This window comes from Poecilia reticulata, linkage group LG4, assembly GCF_000633615.1.
Source record: "Poecilia reticulata strain Guanapo linkage group LG4, Guppy_female_1.0+MT, whole genome shotgun sequence".
Taxonomy (NCBI): Eukaryota; Metazoa; Chordata; class Actinopteri; order Cyprinodontiformes; family Poeciliidae; genus Poecilia; species Poecilia reticulata.
In genome coordinates this window covers 26,946,327-26,964,706 of record NC_024334.1, presented here as the reverse complement: position 1 = coordinate 26,964,706, position 18,380 = coordinate 26,946,327, and the positions used below count along the sequence as shown (strand labels likewise).

The window sequence follows — 18,380 nt, the reverse complement described above, 5'->3', positions numbered from 1 at the left end:
AGACATGACATGAATCTCTTGATTCCTACTCAGACTAATTCCCTCTCAATGAGGTCTGTCAATTCCTGTGGATGAATATCTCTTTTGTTTGCAGTTTTGCTGCACACTTGATTTTGAATGATGGCTTGCAAATGTTCCTCCAAATGGCCTTGACAAAACAGCTGAAGTCAATTTCAGACGTCTGGGTTTGCCACCTCAAATAAAATCGATTCCAACTTTTAGAATTCCTAAACAGTAATAGAGTACAAATGCAGGCCACACTTTTCAGATTTACTGTAACAGACTTAATATTTCATTTTCACATCACAACTGTGTAGAACTGTGTTGATTTGTCACAAAATGTACAATAAAATAGAGTGAAACTTACAGCTGCAGCTCAAGTGGTAAGAATACTTCATAGTGCTGGAAACCTTTTTTTTTAAATCTTAAAATGTAATGTTTACATATCCAGGGTCTCCCCTGTATTACCCCCTGCATTTTTTAAATACTGCTTATTTGAGTTGGTGAGTCTGATGAGGAGAACAGTAATTAGAGTAACATCCTTTTGGCAATCATTCCTGCCTGGAAGAGTTTGTGGCACGGCTAATTAAATTTCACTGGAGCAGCACCAACCTGTATGTATAGCCACAGTGCCAGAACATTCATTTTACAGTTTCGCTCAACCACTGATACTGTGTTACAGTGGCCATGTCGTAACTCATGCAACGCCCAGGGCAAAACCAATATGTCTTAGTCTAGAGGTAAAAAAAAAAAAGAAGAAAAAAAAGGAAATGGTGCACGTCATAACATCAGCCACTAAGGAAAACTAAGAGGAAGTATTTTATGAGATTCACTGGAGCAGAGTGAGTAAGTCTGTATTTACATTTTATAGAAGGCAAATATAAGAACGTTTCATAGATGAAATGTTGATACCTTCCTGATATGAATCCATTCCACATCAGCAAACGCTAAACAAAACCATATTCCCCTGTCAAAGATATTTGTTGGGTGAATTTAAAAAGGATAAGCTCCATCAATCAAAGGAGGTCTGACTGGAATGTGGTGTGCATACTGAATCTAATCGTGTTTGAGCACTTTGATTTCCTCCATTAGGCTGCCTGTAGAGCATGCAGAGAAAGTGAAGAGGTGCTGTTACACTGCTTGAGTTGAACACAGTCGTTCTCAGTAGTGCCACGCAGCAGCGATGAAAATACGGATGAGAGAGAGCCGCAGTAAGAGAAAGACAGCTGGGATTCACAGGCATATCTGGGACGAGGGTAAATGAAAGGGGTTTGTGTGAAGAAAAAAAAAATAGAGGTACGCAGAGGCAAAGGATGATGACAGAAAAAATCAGAAACAATGCAACCTTGCTCACTAAGGAATGGACAGTTTCTGTCTTTGGGTGGATTGCAGGAGAGGCAACCAGACCCCAGGCGACAACACTTCCATATCTGTTGCCTCCATTGGATAATGGGTCTCGCTGATAGCAACCCCCAATTTCCTACCAATGCACACACCCCCACCCCTACTACTATCACCATGGGCCCCACGGTGTGGATGAAAGGCTTCGGCACAGTTGAGCTGAAGGGAAGTCGCCTTTGAGGCTCTGGGCTACCTGTGGCGAATTAGGCTCTATTGACCAGAGGAGACGACTCTGTGTGCTCCCTCCTGTTGCGGGCTCGAGAACCACACAAACACAYGCAGACAAACACAAGCARGAGAATGTGAAGTTGTACACAGATGCCTTGTGGTTTTGACTGCAAGCGGCAGGCGGATTTGCCTGGCTGACTTTACCTCACCCTCCTTGTCTTTTTGTTCCTCCTCCCCTACCTGCATCTTTTTTTTTTTTTCTCAACACAGTGAAATGTTCAACCATAAAGCCTGTCACAGTGACTGAGAGACAACCTGTCCTTAGCGTCCTTTCGGCACCAGCATTTAGCTGGCTGGGAAAAATACTTGTTTCTGCCACACACTTAAACCCCTTCTGTGCTCTAACTCTTTGTTTTTATGACTCACAGCMGTAAAAGCAACAGCAATCCACAATAAATCTAACTTTCGTAACATTTTGGCCTAAATKTACGTACTTTTACGATACCTAGAATGTGTCAGCAGAGCATATACAGTAAGTTAATATTCTTTCTTTTAAAACATCTGGATTGGAGTCGTTTGGCAAACCTCCAGATGATCTTCAAAAATCTGTGAGGCCCTCCAAAGGTTTCCTGTTTCCAAAGTATGAAAGATAAGATCTCAGACTCCATGGGTCACGGGGTGTTGGGATTTACAACACCGACAGAAATAAAATGAAAATGAATCGCTGCATGTAGGCATGATTTAAGATAAAGAGCTCACAGCTAGAACCAATAAATCAGAGAGGSATCTACTGTAACCCAAGTGCATTCCTGCTGCATGTCTGCTAACAACTGTATCTTGTCTACTCCCTCATTCAACAATGCTGCTTGTTGTGACTGAGGATGGGGGGATGTTGGGTTTTATTGGTCTGTTAACAACTTGAATACATATTTTTCAAGCTTTTTTTAAATGTTTTTTTTGTTTGTTTGTTTGTTTGTTTCTACCTGGAGTCAGCATTGGAAACGAATAGATAATGTTTGGGTAAGTTAGCAAGAAGGTAAAAACTCAAACTCAACTCTGGCATCAGACTTAAATTAACATTAAAACTGCCGTAAAGCAGCGTGAAYGCCACTGGATGAGGTTTGTGAAGGCCTTAAAAAYGTCTTGAACGCATATAATTTGAAATAAAAATCAAACCCGTGTAAGATCTTCCCCTTTTAGATAAAAATCCAAAAGTGTGTAMMACAGTTTTAAAGAGATTTATGTCACATCGCTCCCAAACTTTAACGTTTTCTTACTGAGATGTTCAAGAATGCAATACAGATTAAGAGTCRCYCCCTTTTCGACTTGCTGCTGAGCACTGCAAGTCAGCTGGAAGAAAAGAAGGYTCCTGCTCTTTTTTCTACACTACAATAATTTACAATAAAAACAAAGTCAGCCGTCGGGGGAGATTTCTGGTWGCAAAAAAAGCAGGCAAGTCATGTCTGCAACACCTGAAGGAGAGCCAAAAACCACTCTTAWCGCTGTTGTAACACTACAGCTTGTAAGCATGCAACACTTTGTCTGAGTAATTAATCAGCTAATAGTAGCTTGCTATGCAACAGTAATGAATATTCTGCATATACTTGAAAATATGTTGGTAGGTCAGTATTTGCCTTAAATATTGACCTAATACTAATAATATTTTTACTACATATAGGTCAGTGTTTAAGGCAGTAAAATATTTAGATTTTTTAATGACTAAYGGCGGCGAAATAAAGAAGCCAGATAGACGAACTGGGGCGGTGGCTGCTGTGGTGAAAGAGAAAGAGGCGAGWTAAAAATCAAAGCTCTTCCAGTCTGTGTTCCGACTCGACACTTTGGTTTTTAGTCTTTGATTGTGTTTAAAAGATTGAAATGCCAGGAACAACTGGCTGAAATGAGTTTCCATTGGAGGGTGACAGAATTAGAGTGAGGAGTCCAATAGAAAAGGTAGTTAGTTGAAGCGTACTTGSATCTGATCAGATTTCCTCCAGAATGCCTGCTAAAGGTTTTCTAAGTTTTCCCTCTGTGACCCGTTTCCYCACACAACACAATTTTATGAATGTCCAACTTAAAAACTAACAAAATTTAATATTTAAGTCTATGAATTAAAACAACAGTATAGGTGAGATTCTTACAATATTTACATTTATAAAGTAAGTTTTACTTTTTTTTTAGCCTTACAGGAATAATTGTTGCGTTTCTGTAAAAAATAAAAAAAATWATAAAACTTGTTAAAAACGTCTACTGGTGTATCTCTATTAATAAGTTAAAAAKGCTCTGCATTGCAAAAGCTGTTGATATAGGTTCACACCACAGCTGAAAACAGCTGCTCTATAAAGAACCTCATTAATGAGGAATAATACGAGGCGGACATATTAGATGAAAGGGCTACTATAATCCCGTTGGTGAGGTTTTCATGTCATGTTTACGATGCAACATAATCCTCTTTCCTGCATGAAAAAGAGGCTAATGTGAATGCAGGCTATACTTCCCATTGAGAGTTGCACATGAACAATGCAAGCCTCTCGGAATGCTGCTTTTAACGTGTATGTGGTGTTRCTAGCTTGCATTTCTGCCAACAGCACAATAACCTTATTACCTTTATGCTRCAGCTTGGTTCGGTTTAATCCAGTGAAAGCAGGAAGGAAGAACCTAAGATTTAAAAAAAAAAGGCCAATCCACTCAGAGCTGTTCAAGTTGATATGTTTATAAGTAGATTCTATGACGGATAGCTATTGATCTTTAAGCAATGCTGCAGAGGACATTTTTTTTGTCTGATTCATAACATCTTGTCTTCTACTGGGGCGTCAGACGTCTGACACCGCCAGATGCATTCCCTGTACAATATTCCTTTGAWAACAACAAAAGAAGAGTTCCACTGTTTGGACTATATGCAGCAAAAAGCAGGGCAGGATTCTTGATTATTATATCTCCGCTGAGCTCAGCCCAAGGGGAAGCTTCAATTAGCTGTCACGGAGTGTGAGTGCATAGACTGATATTCTCCAAAGTACAGCCAATAGTCAGGACAGGCTTATTCATAACCTCTTTGTGTGATTCGATGCCCACACACTGTTTCACTTCTTGGTGGTTTTGTTATTACCGCTGGGGTTTACAGGTCTGGGATCGATGACAGAAAACAAGATTGGAATCAAAAAGAAGAGTGTGGCTCATCAAGTGTTGTCAGAGAATATGCATACATGTACAGTGAGAACTTCAACTCACAGAGACACCCTCACATACGCACAATCCCCATGCTTACATGGAGTCTATCAGGATTGAGTACTCATGTCAGAATGACAAATGGAAGACGACAGCAAGTGTGTCTGTTATATTATGTCTAATAGCTTTACTGACTCTGGATGGTTGTTCATCAGCGTAATGTCTCAGGCACATTACCAGGTGCCGTTTATCTTGTGACAGAGGAGGAAATCGGAAAGGAACACTCATGAGGAAAAAAGTTAAAAGAAACTTTCCATCTTCTTTCTTACTTTCCCTATTTTCTGTGCTCTTGCAGAATAACCTGCTGGTGATATTAGGTGCAGTTTCATACAAAAAAAAAAAATCTATCTCTCTGTTCAAAGAGAGGTAGTCTGTAAATCTTCTGTGCTAAGGTAAAAAAAAACTGTCCTTTTCAAAATATGGATGTGTTAGAAAAAAACAAAACAAAAAAAAAAAAAAACAACAGAAGGCCTTGCTAGAAGTTTTTAGCAAGCCATTGGGTCATCTGACAATTCAGGATCTTGATCTATGTTGTTGCCCAAATGTGCTTGGGCAACAAAATATAAATTATGCATTAAGAAATGACTATTGAGCATACAGTTTCTACTGTAAGGTCAACCAGTGATAAACCTGCCAGAAACTGTAACGTTCATTGTTTTTAAAGACAGGGAGTGCACCTGTGCTTATGTTGACAGGAATAAACTTCAGTGTGGATAGATGTATTTTCTGTACAAGTGAAGTGTTTAAAATGATGGGAGAGAAAGCAAAGGGACATAATACACTGTTTAAAAGGAAGTCATATTTCCTACGACAAATGACCTACGGCACGTAACAGGAAGGCTGAACACAGATTTAATCTTTGGACTAGCCGATATCTGTTATGGAACATTTTGTATTTATTAATGTTTTAAGTCATTTAGAACATTAAAGTAAAGAAACTGATCTGAAGCTTCTAGAATATACACATGGAAACTGCAGTTTCAGTAATGCTAGCTGGGCTAATCATACTAATCACCATTAAATGGTAAAACAACTAAAAAGACTCAATGAGTGTTTCCTTTGCTCAGAATATTGGTATAAACAATGCTTTTTGGAATACGTAGCTCAAACATCTGCTCGTAATAYGAATAATTAATGAGCATGTAAAAATAGTGAGGATAGAACAAGTATTTTGAAAGCTGTTTCCGTGTTGCAGTTCGTAAATGTGAAAATTAGTATGAGTAGGTCAAATCTTTACTGTAAAAAATGCAATTAGAAGCAGGTCACAAACTTTTGCTCCTTTAAAAATAAAGGAGTAATAAAACTGCTTAAATCATTCAACAAAAATGATAGGTTAACAAAAATAAAGTCTTGATCATCCTTAAAGAAGTGTAAATAACATAGCATGAATAAATAACTAACAGTTAATAAAACATCTCTGTTTCAAATATTCRCTTTCTGGATGCAGCCAAATGCATCCAAGTTCATATGGAAATAGAGCTGTTACTGACTATGAAACAGTGTAATGAGTTATATCAGGTTTGTGATGCATTTGATATCTACCAATAATAAGAAAAATACACACAAAGGAAATTGGATTACACATCTTTCACTCTGGATCGCATGTGTAGCTGTGAAAGGGAACAATGCGTATGATTGCTGGTGTATCAGCAGTAAATATGAAGAAAGCTGAGAAAAAGAAAAAATCACATAATTTCCCAGGAGCCATGTCCTTGTAAAGTGTGTTCAGTACACATCCATGTCTTAGGAAACAAAACCTAATAGCTAGATTATGTTATTTACTGCCRCCTCGAACATTTCGCTCTCTGACAGTGCCAGTGCGTGGATTAATATGGACAGAGGCAAGGCAGTGCACTCCACTTATACCCACGCAACTGCAAACATGTACACATTTATATACAGCACTACAGACAAAATAACACCAAAGTCAAGGAAACAGACTCAGCAGCTGTCAGACTACATTTTTTTTATATCTCCTACCAGTTTTCTGTAACTGTACGTGCCTCAAATTTCAAGCATTAACTCAAAGTGTGCCAAGCAGACTAAACATGTAATGCAGTGCTTGATGAAAGTTGGTCACTCAGGCACAGACGTAGAAATAAAGACCTCAGACTCAGGCACACATCTGAGGGGCTGGAAAATGCATGAGCACGTGTGCACACAACAGCATAGCTGTGTAGAACAGAAAAACCCACACAAATCCACATGCACAGATTAGAGAAACACAGACTCCCAGAGACACAATAATCAGACAGTGTGAAATAAATCTCCTCAAAGGCGTGTGTCAGGCAGTGATGGGGGACCATTGTGATGTCTGAGTAATAATTCTTTTAATACGCCTTGTTTCACAGACTGACTGTAATCAAACAAGAGACTGGATCCCCTTGGCTATAAGGCTCAGTGTAACCATAATCACTACCTCTCTCTCCCTCGCTCCGCTTTCATGTAAAGCGACGCTTTATGACGTTTTAAATCATAATCCCAGGTTTGCTGGTGCTTGAATGCTTGTATGTTGTCAGTGGGTATCATTTAACAGCACTCTGTACAGCAGTTTAACTTCAGCCATTGACACATTTCAAGGGGAGAGATTACAAGCAGCTTGAGCTTTTGATAAAACATCATGTTTCAGGTGTGTTCGGGAAAGCAGTGTGAAATGGCCTTTCTCGTCTGGCGCTACCCATTGTCCATAATGTTTGACGCTGGAGAAGAACCAAAGATTATATTTCAGGTCATGGACTGAGGTTAAGCACTAAAAAGTCTTCAGTTGCATGTAAGCAAGGGCTGGTATGAAGGTCTCACTTTGTGCACAGATAACTCTATGCGAAAATAACGTACTGCCATATTGACAAAACGGTATAAAACAAAATCTAACTGCTTTTCCAACTAGTTTTAAGAGTGCTACTCTCATAAGAGTGATGGATGGCACTACTCAAGTGACCAGACTAAACATTGAATGTCAGTGTTTTTAGCTGCCTTCTCTATGCAGATGGAGTAAACTTGGCTTAGTTGACCACTTCCTTTTTCCTTTCATTAAAATGACTTTAAATCAGAAACAGAAAAAAGAAATGTGGTTTTGAAACTGTAACTGTTTAAAAACGTGGTATGCAATGACGCTGGTCACCAGCTGATGCCAGAAAGCAAACTGAATTGTTGTCAATTCAGTTGACAATGGCATCAGCCTATAGTCGTGGTAATGTCACAAATCAATTGTAAACACATAATCTGACTGAATCAAAATACGTAAATGGAGGTTATAAATCTAAACAAAAGTCACGATAATTGTACTATAAGATCTGTAACATCTTGAAAACAAATATCACAGTTTACATGCTCACAGAGTTCCTTTACATTTTTAAAAATCAGGAAAAATATATATATTTTTGGCATCTGTCGACAATGCCATAACAAAGTTGAGTCCTGTGAGCTCCTACACCATTACGGCAACAGGTGACAAGTTTTGAAAGCATCTTGTTCTCTGCTGTCTGTTTTGTTTTCAGTTTCAGATTTTCCATTGTGTTATTTTTTGTTTGTTTGTTTGTTTCAAAAAGCTTGATTAAATTAAAAAACATTTCCTGGCAATTTCTGGTAAAGTTTTGTATAAAGGCGTTAAAGATTGAGCAAGAAATCTGGAAAAAAACGAGTCAAGTAAAACTTGCCAGCATCTCAGCAAATTGAGCAGAAATTCCAAGACTTAGGGAGAACTTTGTTCAATAGGACAACATTCAGCAGGAAAATGTGTTTTGTGACCAAATGTGCTGCTACTCCTCCCTGTTAGCTAATTGGCTGCAGAGGCTCAACTAGCTGGTTGTTGCCTGGGTTTCCTCAGCCAATCATTATTCAGAATTGGCCTATAAATAAAGTCCGTCAAGTTGTACCAATTGTGCCCTTTGGCAATTTATTCACAAACACACCGTGTCTGTGTGGAGGTCTTAAACATTTTGCTACGTTAGCCTATTTGTTATTTTGTAAAACTTTTGTAAGTTTGTGTTCTGCTGTAATGTTCTTGAATTGTTGTTTCTCAAATTGGCCTTGTAGAAAACGACTGACATTTTTTTGGGGTTGTGCAGCACATTTTTTTCTGTTCATGAGAATGAGAAGAAGGTTAGATGAATATTCATTTTTTTTTCTTCTAGTTAGTCAGGATGTTAATTATTTAGGTGCCTTTGTTAAATAAGGTATTATTAGATGAGATGCTTCATTTTGATGAATTGTGCATCACACTCCTTACTTTCTCTTTCATTTTTGTTTGAACTTTTAGCAAGAAATAAACAGGGAAAATGCTAAATTTGTCTTCCGGCTTTGCCCATCTAGATTTATGTTATGCTATTACTGCACAATATTAAGAAAACATGACTATCAGTGTTATTGCTCAACATTAGAACGGCAGTATAAACAGCAATTACCCCACATTCACTTCAGCACTCTTTTTCCATCACCACAATGCCCTCAGCACTCTTACAAAGTTTTAGCATCTTGGTCACCAGGATTAATACTAGAAGTGAGCATAAAAGACAGTGCCAAGACACTGTCTTTTATGCTCAGTGTCTTGGCACTGTCAAGCAGACAGAGTCAAGCAGATTGTTACAGCGTGAAACATTTGAATGCACGAACCCCCTAAAACATTATAGCCTACCAAATATTTCCATGTTGCACAAATTGATATGGCCTTGATGACTGTGATACATTGTGCAGTCATTTGTTAGACCATTTTCCCCAAGACAAGCTTGGGTGTGTAACAATTAGCACACACAGGGAATCTAGAATTAATAATTATTAAAAAATGACAATAAAATGTTGCCAAACATTATAATATAAAGCGAAATGACTGATTAGATTTGTTGGCTTGTGCAGTTAATTAAAATCAATGTCATTCTGACAGTAGATTAGGTCAATGAGTAAGAATTTGCACTCAAATCGGAAGCTAAAGAGATTTTCCTTATCAGAATTACTGAGTCAATCTAAAATGCTTCCCTTTAAGGAAAGGGGAAAGTAGAAAAATTACTGTCTTTGCAGTTTTGAAAAAAATAAATCCTTGCTAGACATAAAGCTGCTGAAGCACTTGAAACATTATTTCTGAACGTCAAAAGTATGCAGTGTGATCCCTGATCTTCATGTGCGTGATGAGCATCCTTGTCCTGTTTTTGTATGTATAGTTTCCCAGGAGGCAGAGCTCTGGATTTACTTAAATCCAGTCATTTAGAGTGAACTGCTCCCACCAGGCTTTATTTGAGTAGTCTAGCCATGGTCTTACCCTGAATTCAGGAGAAATAGAAATGTGTACGTTTTACTCGTGGCCATGTCTCATAGCAGATCATAAGAGGCGCAAAGATCAAAGTGAGACAGAGAAAAAAAATAACAGTTCCTACAAATAAGTAGAAAGTAAACTAAAACTAAAATCTGATCACAGTGGCGAGGCAATGGCAGAGGGAAATAGTAGACGGAAGTAGACAGACAGAGAGAAACCATAGCATGACAAATAAGGCAGGAGGACAGGCAAACAAAAACAAAAAGGGTGATTTTCCACATCGATAACCTCTCCTTTCACACCGCTGTGTCCACTTGGGCAGCTGACGGGGGCTTAGGGAGAAGGAGGGATTGTTGCTCAGGCAAACAAACAAATTGGCCGTTTTTAACACGTCCTGGACCCTGGCGCTGTGCAACTGGTGACTGTGTCATAGAAACAAGTCATTGCCATTTTCCCTGAGCACATAAAATGGCTGTAAAAGCTAGATGTTGACTTTGATTTTACAAAACACATGAAAATGTTTTTCACCCAGTGGTAGTGTAGACTAAGGCTATGAAGCCATGTGTTTCAGAATTGCCAATTAGGTTTCTTGAAAGGAAAAAAAAAACGACTGGGTACAGATGGATCTATAAACTATGAGTTAAAAAACAACAACAAACGAATTAAGAAATGAAGTGCTTTCCATTTTGGCCATTGTTGTTATAGTTATTTTTGGAAACTCAGCATAATGACAGAAACATACAACTAGAACTACAACAACCATATCTTAGTAGATGACTTTATGTAGATGACTCTTTCTTAACATGCCCTATCGGCTTCTTATTAAAGAGTAGGTTGTTCATTTCACTCTCAACTACTGCAATCTATGTGGAAAGTGGTTATCATGAAAGACAGTAACACAGCAAAACTTAAACCATCTGAACTAACCACTGGGAAATCAATTAATGTGTTACTGTAGAAGACATCCTATTTTCTGGATAAGCAGACACGTGAGATTATTGTGATAGGTCTAAATGAAATACTAAAATAACACTCGCTAAGAGAAGACTGTGCGGTTGCCATGACGACAGACATTGGCGTTCATGTCAATGCGCTCCTGAATAACAACTGTGCAAAGGTATATTGTTATCCATGTCTGCAGCTGCCATTTGTGCTCCGCTCTTTGATCCGTGATAACACTGCTAGCTTTTGTGTCCCCTTAAAGTGTCACTGACACCAATAAAACCACTTGCAGGAGACTATAAATGCAGTGTCGATGTGTCCGTCTGTTGTAATTGGGTCAAACCTCAGCACCAACTTTTGACGTAATCAGGGTAAGTCAAACCGTAAACAAATAAGGTTGAACGCAAAGAAGCGGAGGACACTGTAAACGATTTCACCGAAGAGTTGAGCTGTTTCCACAAAATGGACGTGAGAAAGGATGAAATGGAGCTACAAGTTTTGAAGGGGTAAAGTTTTGAACTGACACAGAATGGAAAAATAAATAAATAAATCTGTGTACACTTATGTTTATGTTTGTCCCAATTTCAAATAGAGGCTGCTTTATTCCTTTAAAATTTACATCTATCTGACTGACTTTCCTTATTGCTGCTCTAAATATTTGCATGCGCAAGTTAACCTCTATGGAAGCACCAAAGAAGACAGGAATAAATCATCGTGCTGCTTATTAGAGACCTGTGTATTCATCAGACTGTATGAGGTAAGCTCTCCGGGGGGGGCCTCCTAATGCATACAAGTCACACACAGTTATAGCAGCTGAGCATTTTTGCATTGTAAGGCATTTTCCATACATTGAAAATACAGGGCATCTTCTTGACCACATGCAGAGCTGTAAAGTTAATTGCCAAGTCATGCCAGTGAACTGTACCCAATAATGTCTAACAAATTGTATCATTTTCGTTCTTAAAATCTCCTATAGCCCAGGGTTCATTTGAAGTTGCAGCAAAGTTCAAAAGTGTCTGCATATGTATTGATGTCTTAAAAGTTAAGATTTGTGTGGGTCTTAATTGCAGCATAACTGAGCTGTTGTATATTGGTGATTTTGTTACAAGAAAAAAAAAAAAAGTTTTACAGTCTCTTCTGTGTCCCATTACAAAACTAGTCAAAGTTTTGTATACATGTTTGGTTAAAAACTGCTTTAATATGTGACATCAGAATAGACTTTCTTTTCAATATAAAAATATAATGAGTTTTCCTGGGGATACCTCATTTAAATCAATTTAATTATGTCATTTGTAATACTCAATGTCGGACAGTTTTCTTTTACAAGTTCCGATATGCAAAGAAGAAAACTTGCAGTTAAATGAGCAGATTACGGGGCTGCGGCTTCAAGCCAAGAGTGAGACTTGCTGACCCATTTAATGTCTACTTCCAGTGAAGCCGCAGTTTGGATGTGACCCCATCTATTCCTCCATAATCCTACAAGAGATGATCTTGTCTCTAGGCGGGAAAAATTATCAGAGGTGACAAGAACTCAACTGTCTGTCACACAGTGCTTAAGCATCACTTTGAGGTTTTGCTTTAAATGTCAAGCCAAATCAAATGGGTTAGATGTTTGTGCACTTGAGAAATATTGGGGCAGTGCAAGGAGAAGCTGCATGGAAAATTCTGCGTCAGCTGTTTTTCTCCTAAAAATGCCTCAATAAGTTACCCTCTGTGCATGCAGCAAAATTCTTTTTTGAAGATAAATCTAATTCTCGCAAATATAACAGCTCTTCCACATCTTGGAAATAAAAGCACACTTGTTTGACTTGCTAAGGTTTGAGGGAGTCCTGAGCTCATCCCAGCACTTATAATTTTGAAGTAAGGTCCATACATAGACAGTCATGCAAGCAATCCACTAAGATGAGTTCAAAAATCACTAATTAATCTTTAAAATGTTTTTGGATTACATTTTAGATCATGTAGATTTCACTTCAATTTGTTTTCAAAGTTCTGCACTCTTTTTACCCCAAATTGCTCAAACGCATTGTGCTTTTTGATAGCTTGTTTTAGTGCCAAGTGAGGCAGTCAAACGAGCATCAAGATATTAAAGAGAGGGCGTCCAGTGACAGCAAGAAAAAAAAGTGCCATCATTTAAGTGTCAACATCAGCCATGTGGGAGGACAAGTTTATTGACAACTTGATGATCATCCTGGACCATTCTGGCTCACTCTCATCGACTTCAGCTCAACATACATTAGTCAGCAGCAGGGCCAGACTCAGGTCTCATTTGTCAAGAAGAGAGAGCAAAGTCCTTGTTGACATTAAAATAAAAATGTGTGCCCCAAGGAGGACATATGCTGTGTCAGCTAGAGTCTGCAAAGCTTCCAAGCATACTCAACAGCAAGAGAGGATGGGGTTATTACATTGGTCGGGAAGTCTAACTGTGTGTTTAAGTGAGTTTTCCCACTTTGCAGACAAATAACTGGACTGTACCAGACCCCATTAAAAACATCTGATTCTGCTGTCGGGGATCTGCGTCAGTTCAACGACGAACCGATCAATTGAGCATAAAGCCTGCTTGCTGTAGCTCAATCCATATCAGCGAGGCTAAAAACGGAGACTCTTTCTGAACTGCTCCCAGATTATTTCACAGCCAGTAAACAATAATTTTCTTCCAAAACATGCAACGCAATATGAATCAATTTTTAAATTTTCTTCACACTACAACAACAAACTTTAAGCACTGCATGATTATGAAGTGGGGTGGAAAAAAGATAGATGTTTTCAATTTTATTTTACAAAAAATATTTGAAAAGTTTGGCAGGTACACTGTATGTATCCTGCACACCCCAGGTTAAGATCAATGTTTTCCAGAACCGGCTTTTGCTACAATTATACCAACAAATCTCTTGGCCATTTGTCTACTGTTTGCATGTTTTTATTTGCAAGATAGCTCGAGTGCAGTTAGATGGGCTGAAGATTGTCTATGAATGGCAATTTCCAGGTCTTACCATAAGCCTCTGTCTAAGTTTGAAGTCTTTTGTGAACTTCATTGGGCTTTCCTTTACTATTTAGCTCAATGAATGTTTCCATTATTCTTCACCAGATTTCATGTCCCTACTGAGAAACATCACAGCTGCCACAATGAAAATAGTGTTTTCAGAGTGATGTGTAGTGTAGCTTTAGCAACAATTTTCTTTTCATTTGACAGTTAAGAATTACTTTGTGCTCATAAGCAATACAATATGATTCAATTAAGTCTGTTTCTGTAATGTGACAAAATATATACAAAATGAAACATTTTCCCAAAGCACTGTAAATTAATTATTATGTGGTAAAAAGGTTAGGAATGTTCAAGGTTTACTTCCAGAAACCTTGAAGCACACCATAAATTTTCTAGCATAAGTATGTAAAACAGTTGCTTATTCATAATCTAAAATAAGGGTATAAATTTTTACCACATTATCCTCATGAAATTATTTAATAATACTTGTAAAATGCAACTAGTGAATTCAGTTCTGTCATATTTTCTGTGGAGGAACATCAAACATTCAAAGGCGGAATAATAACAATTCTAGCTGTGGCAGTGGATTTCTGGCATATTACTTATTACTTCTTCTTTGAAAACTGGACTTTATTCTTTGTCACAGTAAAGCCTGCCTCTTACTGGCTATACTGAAGCTGTTCCACTGACTGAACCCAATTTAGCAGCCTTAGCCCACAACCTATCACTACCAAAGTGGACGAGCAAACATATTAATAAATATCGAGCTCCCTGATAATCTGTGGAAAAGTTGCTTGACCTCTGTGGCTCATCACTGAATGTGTTGGGTATGTCTTGGGCTTAAGATTCTGGGTGTGAAGGGGATTAGGATAATTGCTGTTATTATATTCTCAGTGCAAGGGCTATCACAGGTCTGGACTAGCTACTTCTCTGCTCTTGACAACTAAATTAAAAACATGTGCAGCTGATGTAACCCTGGATGATTGATCCTTCTCCCTCGTGTCTAACATCTCTTTCCTAGGCGGGACCTTAAATCCTTACACTCTTGTCTCGGAGGGTGAGATGTTTTTTCCTCTTTTTAATAGCCAACAGAGATTTGGCATTTCAGCATTACTCCGGGAAGGATCTCACCTTGCCCTCGGCCAGACTTTACACATGTCCTGGCATGTGTGTTTCCAGAGTTGCAGACATACTGTAACTCAGCTTCTACCCGTCTCACTTGCTCTTAAAAAAGGACATGCTAGCAGTGGTCCCCCAAGCTTTAGCATCTGGTGCTCTGGGAATGCAGGGATGGTAAACCTCTCCAAATCCCCTGGATGCTGATCCTCCATGATAAGGTAACTTGCTTCTAGGTGTTGTTTATCACTTCAGACAGCCTCAAGATGCTTTCCTACTAAGAGCTTTCCTTAACATATCTTTGACATATAGGGTTCTAAACTAAAAATCAGTCAGTTATGGCACCTGATAGTACATGTGGAATACCAAGGATTCATCAAATGCACCTGTTAGGAATTTAAACTTTTCTGCAATCATGTTTACATGTACTGTCTGTAGAAGATGTGTATGTGAGGCTAGTTCTTACCATGTGCTGGGTCAGGCGGGCCAAACTCCAGGTTGTACCTCAGGACGTAAAAGTTATCCCACACATAGAGCTGGTTATCTCTGGGATTATAATCCACAGCTGCAATGTACTGGTACTGATTGGGAAAGTGGATATCGACAAATTCCCCACGATTCTGTTTGGTGTTATAAACGTAATCTATCAGACTTTTGCTGACCTCGCTTTCATTGTCTTCATAGGTGGAGCGCACAACGTACAATACTCCACAAACCATGAAGGCATTGGAGGCTGAGCGCTTATCATATGCAGTTTCCCAGGTAGCCTCAAACCGAAGCGTGTACGGGTTCAATTGACTGATAACCATCATGCCATTGTTCTGCTCAGTGGCGTAGATCACCCAAAGCCCATTCTCGTCTACCGCCAGGTCAATGTCTGTTTTGCCTCCCCACTTGTAGGGGGACGTGTCGTGGTAGTTGGCGTTATTGATAATGGCCTCGCCACTTTTGATGCGAGTCCTCAGGTCAAACTTCACAATATTGCGCGTGCGCTCCTTGTTGAAAAACACGGCCCCGTCGTAGACCACAAATCCAGTCCCGTCCACCCGGTGAGGCAGCTTGTAGGTGATGGTCTGCCGGGCGTTTTGGACGTCATCCAGGGAGGAATATTCGATTAATGTGTCTGTCCTATATGGAGTCCAAGGCATGAAGTAGATTTTGTCGCCAGCTTGAAGCGGGTCTTTGCACCAGGCCCCAGCTTGTTGCTCCACCTCAAACCGAAAGGAAGGGTCACCGACAGCTTTCAGAGTCCCAGGACAAAGAAAAACTAGCAATGGGAGAAGAGTAAAATGAGAAACAGGTACAGGTTAAAAGGTGAAACATGAAACTAGGATTTATAATCACAACACGTTCTCTGGCATCAATTTCTTCTACATAATTTCTAATCAAAGTATGAACAAATATTTATGGGCATTATGCACAATCACTATAACAATTTTAGTCAGGGGCACAAAAAGAAAACAAAATACAAAAGTTATCAAGCAAATTATTAAATTGTAATATAAAGTTTGAAACATTAAAGGTTGGCCTCAAACATTTACTGCTGACTAGAACATAAAAAAGGGAAGGGGGTCGAATAGAAACATAACCTAATAAAAAACTGGTCCTGTAAACAACAACAAAACTAAAAAAAACTAAACAAAATAAGTCACTTGGCAATAGATGGTAGAGGTTATGACAGAACAGGAGTCAGCCGAGTCTGCAAAAGTGTGTGTGTGTGTGTATAAGTGTACTTGGACTGTCCTCGAGTACACCACTCCATTACACCAGAAATGTTTGTCTTTACAAAGTGGTGCAGATATCACAATCGTTACATTTTAAGATACTTTAACTAAGGGTTTGTTGAGGTGTTTTGGTTGTTGCTTTGAGGTATAAAAGGCATAAGAATCAACAGACAAAAGAGAAGCAAGTGGTCAAGATGAAAGTAATGTTGGAGGAAGAGTGAGAAGGGGGAGCTTGGAGAAAAAGGGGACAGTAGAATGCAATAGCTTGAAAAGAGGCCCAAGAAATACTGTTACCATAGCATGCTATGGGAAGGGGTTTGGAAGCCAGGCAATAGGAGATTCTGCTGAGTAGCAAAAGCACACAGGGAGAATGAGAAGAGGATGTCCCTAAGGACTGCAGCCAATACACCCCCATTTACATCTTTTGGGCTGCATGTGTGCCATTTCTTTTATGGCCAGCCTCACTACTTCCCTTACAGCTCTTCTCTGGCCATTAACATTACAGCTGGAGAAAGGGGGGAAAGGGGCGGGGGGAATTCTGAAAGGAAACATCTGCAATGTGTTTGTAGAGGCCACCATGAGAAAATAGGTAATTTACAACCAGATGCCACAAAACAAGGAGCTAGGGTTTTGATCATGTCTGTTATTTACCTTTTTGCTCCACTTCTATTTTAAGCGTTGGAAGAGAGAATGAAAGGGGTGCAAGGGGAAAAAAGAGATTAATATGAATTAACTGTCATTGCTATGATTACATATGCAGTAACATGTTATGAGACATGGAAATAGATGGGTACACCTATTAGAAGCAGGAAAGTTGTGAGAAAGATGGCACACAGCTGTCAAAGTCCTGTTGTAAAAAAGAGGTTAGACTCTCACAGACAAAAATGGTCCGATCACAGTTGTTGCGTTTGTGAACAGTTGTCAGATTGGTTTATTGTGGTGGATGGATTTTAACAAAACTAGATTCCACGTATTTAGTTTTGTGCTGTCCTTGATGACAACTTCCATTTCGCTTCTACATAAAACATAATATATTTCAGTAAAACTTCTCAACAGAAATGGTGTTGAACACAACAAAAGCCGTCTCTTTTCCAGCAAGAAAGAGGGCAAAAGCAAACTTCATAATAATCATGGTTTGCACCAATGAATGCAACGGATTTTCAAGGTAAGTTGTTGGAAGGCCAAACTGAAGTAGAACCGTACTTTGGTTCCTTTAATCCACCCACCACCACAAACCACAAAAAGTAGTTCTTTTTTATTTAGCTGTTTTTCTTTTACAAAGACGGGTGACAAATCAAAGTAAAAAATAAAAAATAAACAGAACAACTGATGGAAGAGACATAGGGTATAGGCAGATGGATTAAGTAGTTAACAACCAAATATGCTTTAAAACATGTGTACAAATGGCAAGCCTTATAGGTAGTCTCAAATTTGGTAAAGAGAAGTGGGAAGGAAAATATCTAAACTATTTTAAAATGTTGTTGCTAAAGTACCTTGCTGTGTTTTCATCTAATGTTTTTGCATGTTTATGTGAGATGCACAAAACACAGAGCTTGATTTTTTAACTAAAAGGGAA

General features: G+C 38.8%; 1 protein-coding gene across 40 annotated transcripts in view; it reads right to left on the bottom strand.

Annotated features, from left to right (window-relative positions):
- The window catches only part of adgrl2a (adhesion G protein-coupled receptor L2a), a 127,241-nt gene that overhangs the window by 41,806 nt on the left and 67,055 nt on the right, over positions 1 to 18,380 (bottom strand). For 36 of the 40 annotated variants that reach the window (XR_533604.2, XM_008408083.2, XM_008408086.2 and 33 more), the window contains 2 exons: positions 17,456 to 17,470; positions 15,547 to 16,347 (listed from right to left, as the gene is read on the bottom strand). Coding sequence is in view for 39 of the 40 variants with exons in the window: in XM_008408083.2 (XP_008406305.1) it covers positions 15,547 to 16,347; positions 17,456 to 17,470 (816 nt within the window). In the remaining variant the exon portion in view is untranslated. The remainder of the gene's footprint in view (positions 1 to 15,546; positions 16,348 to 17,455; positions 17,471 to 18,380) is intronic. The other 4 variants (XM_008408061.2, XM_008408091.2, XM_008408063.2 and 1 more) reach the window with 1 other exon arrangement.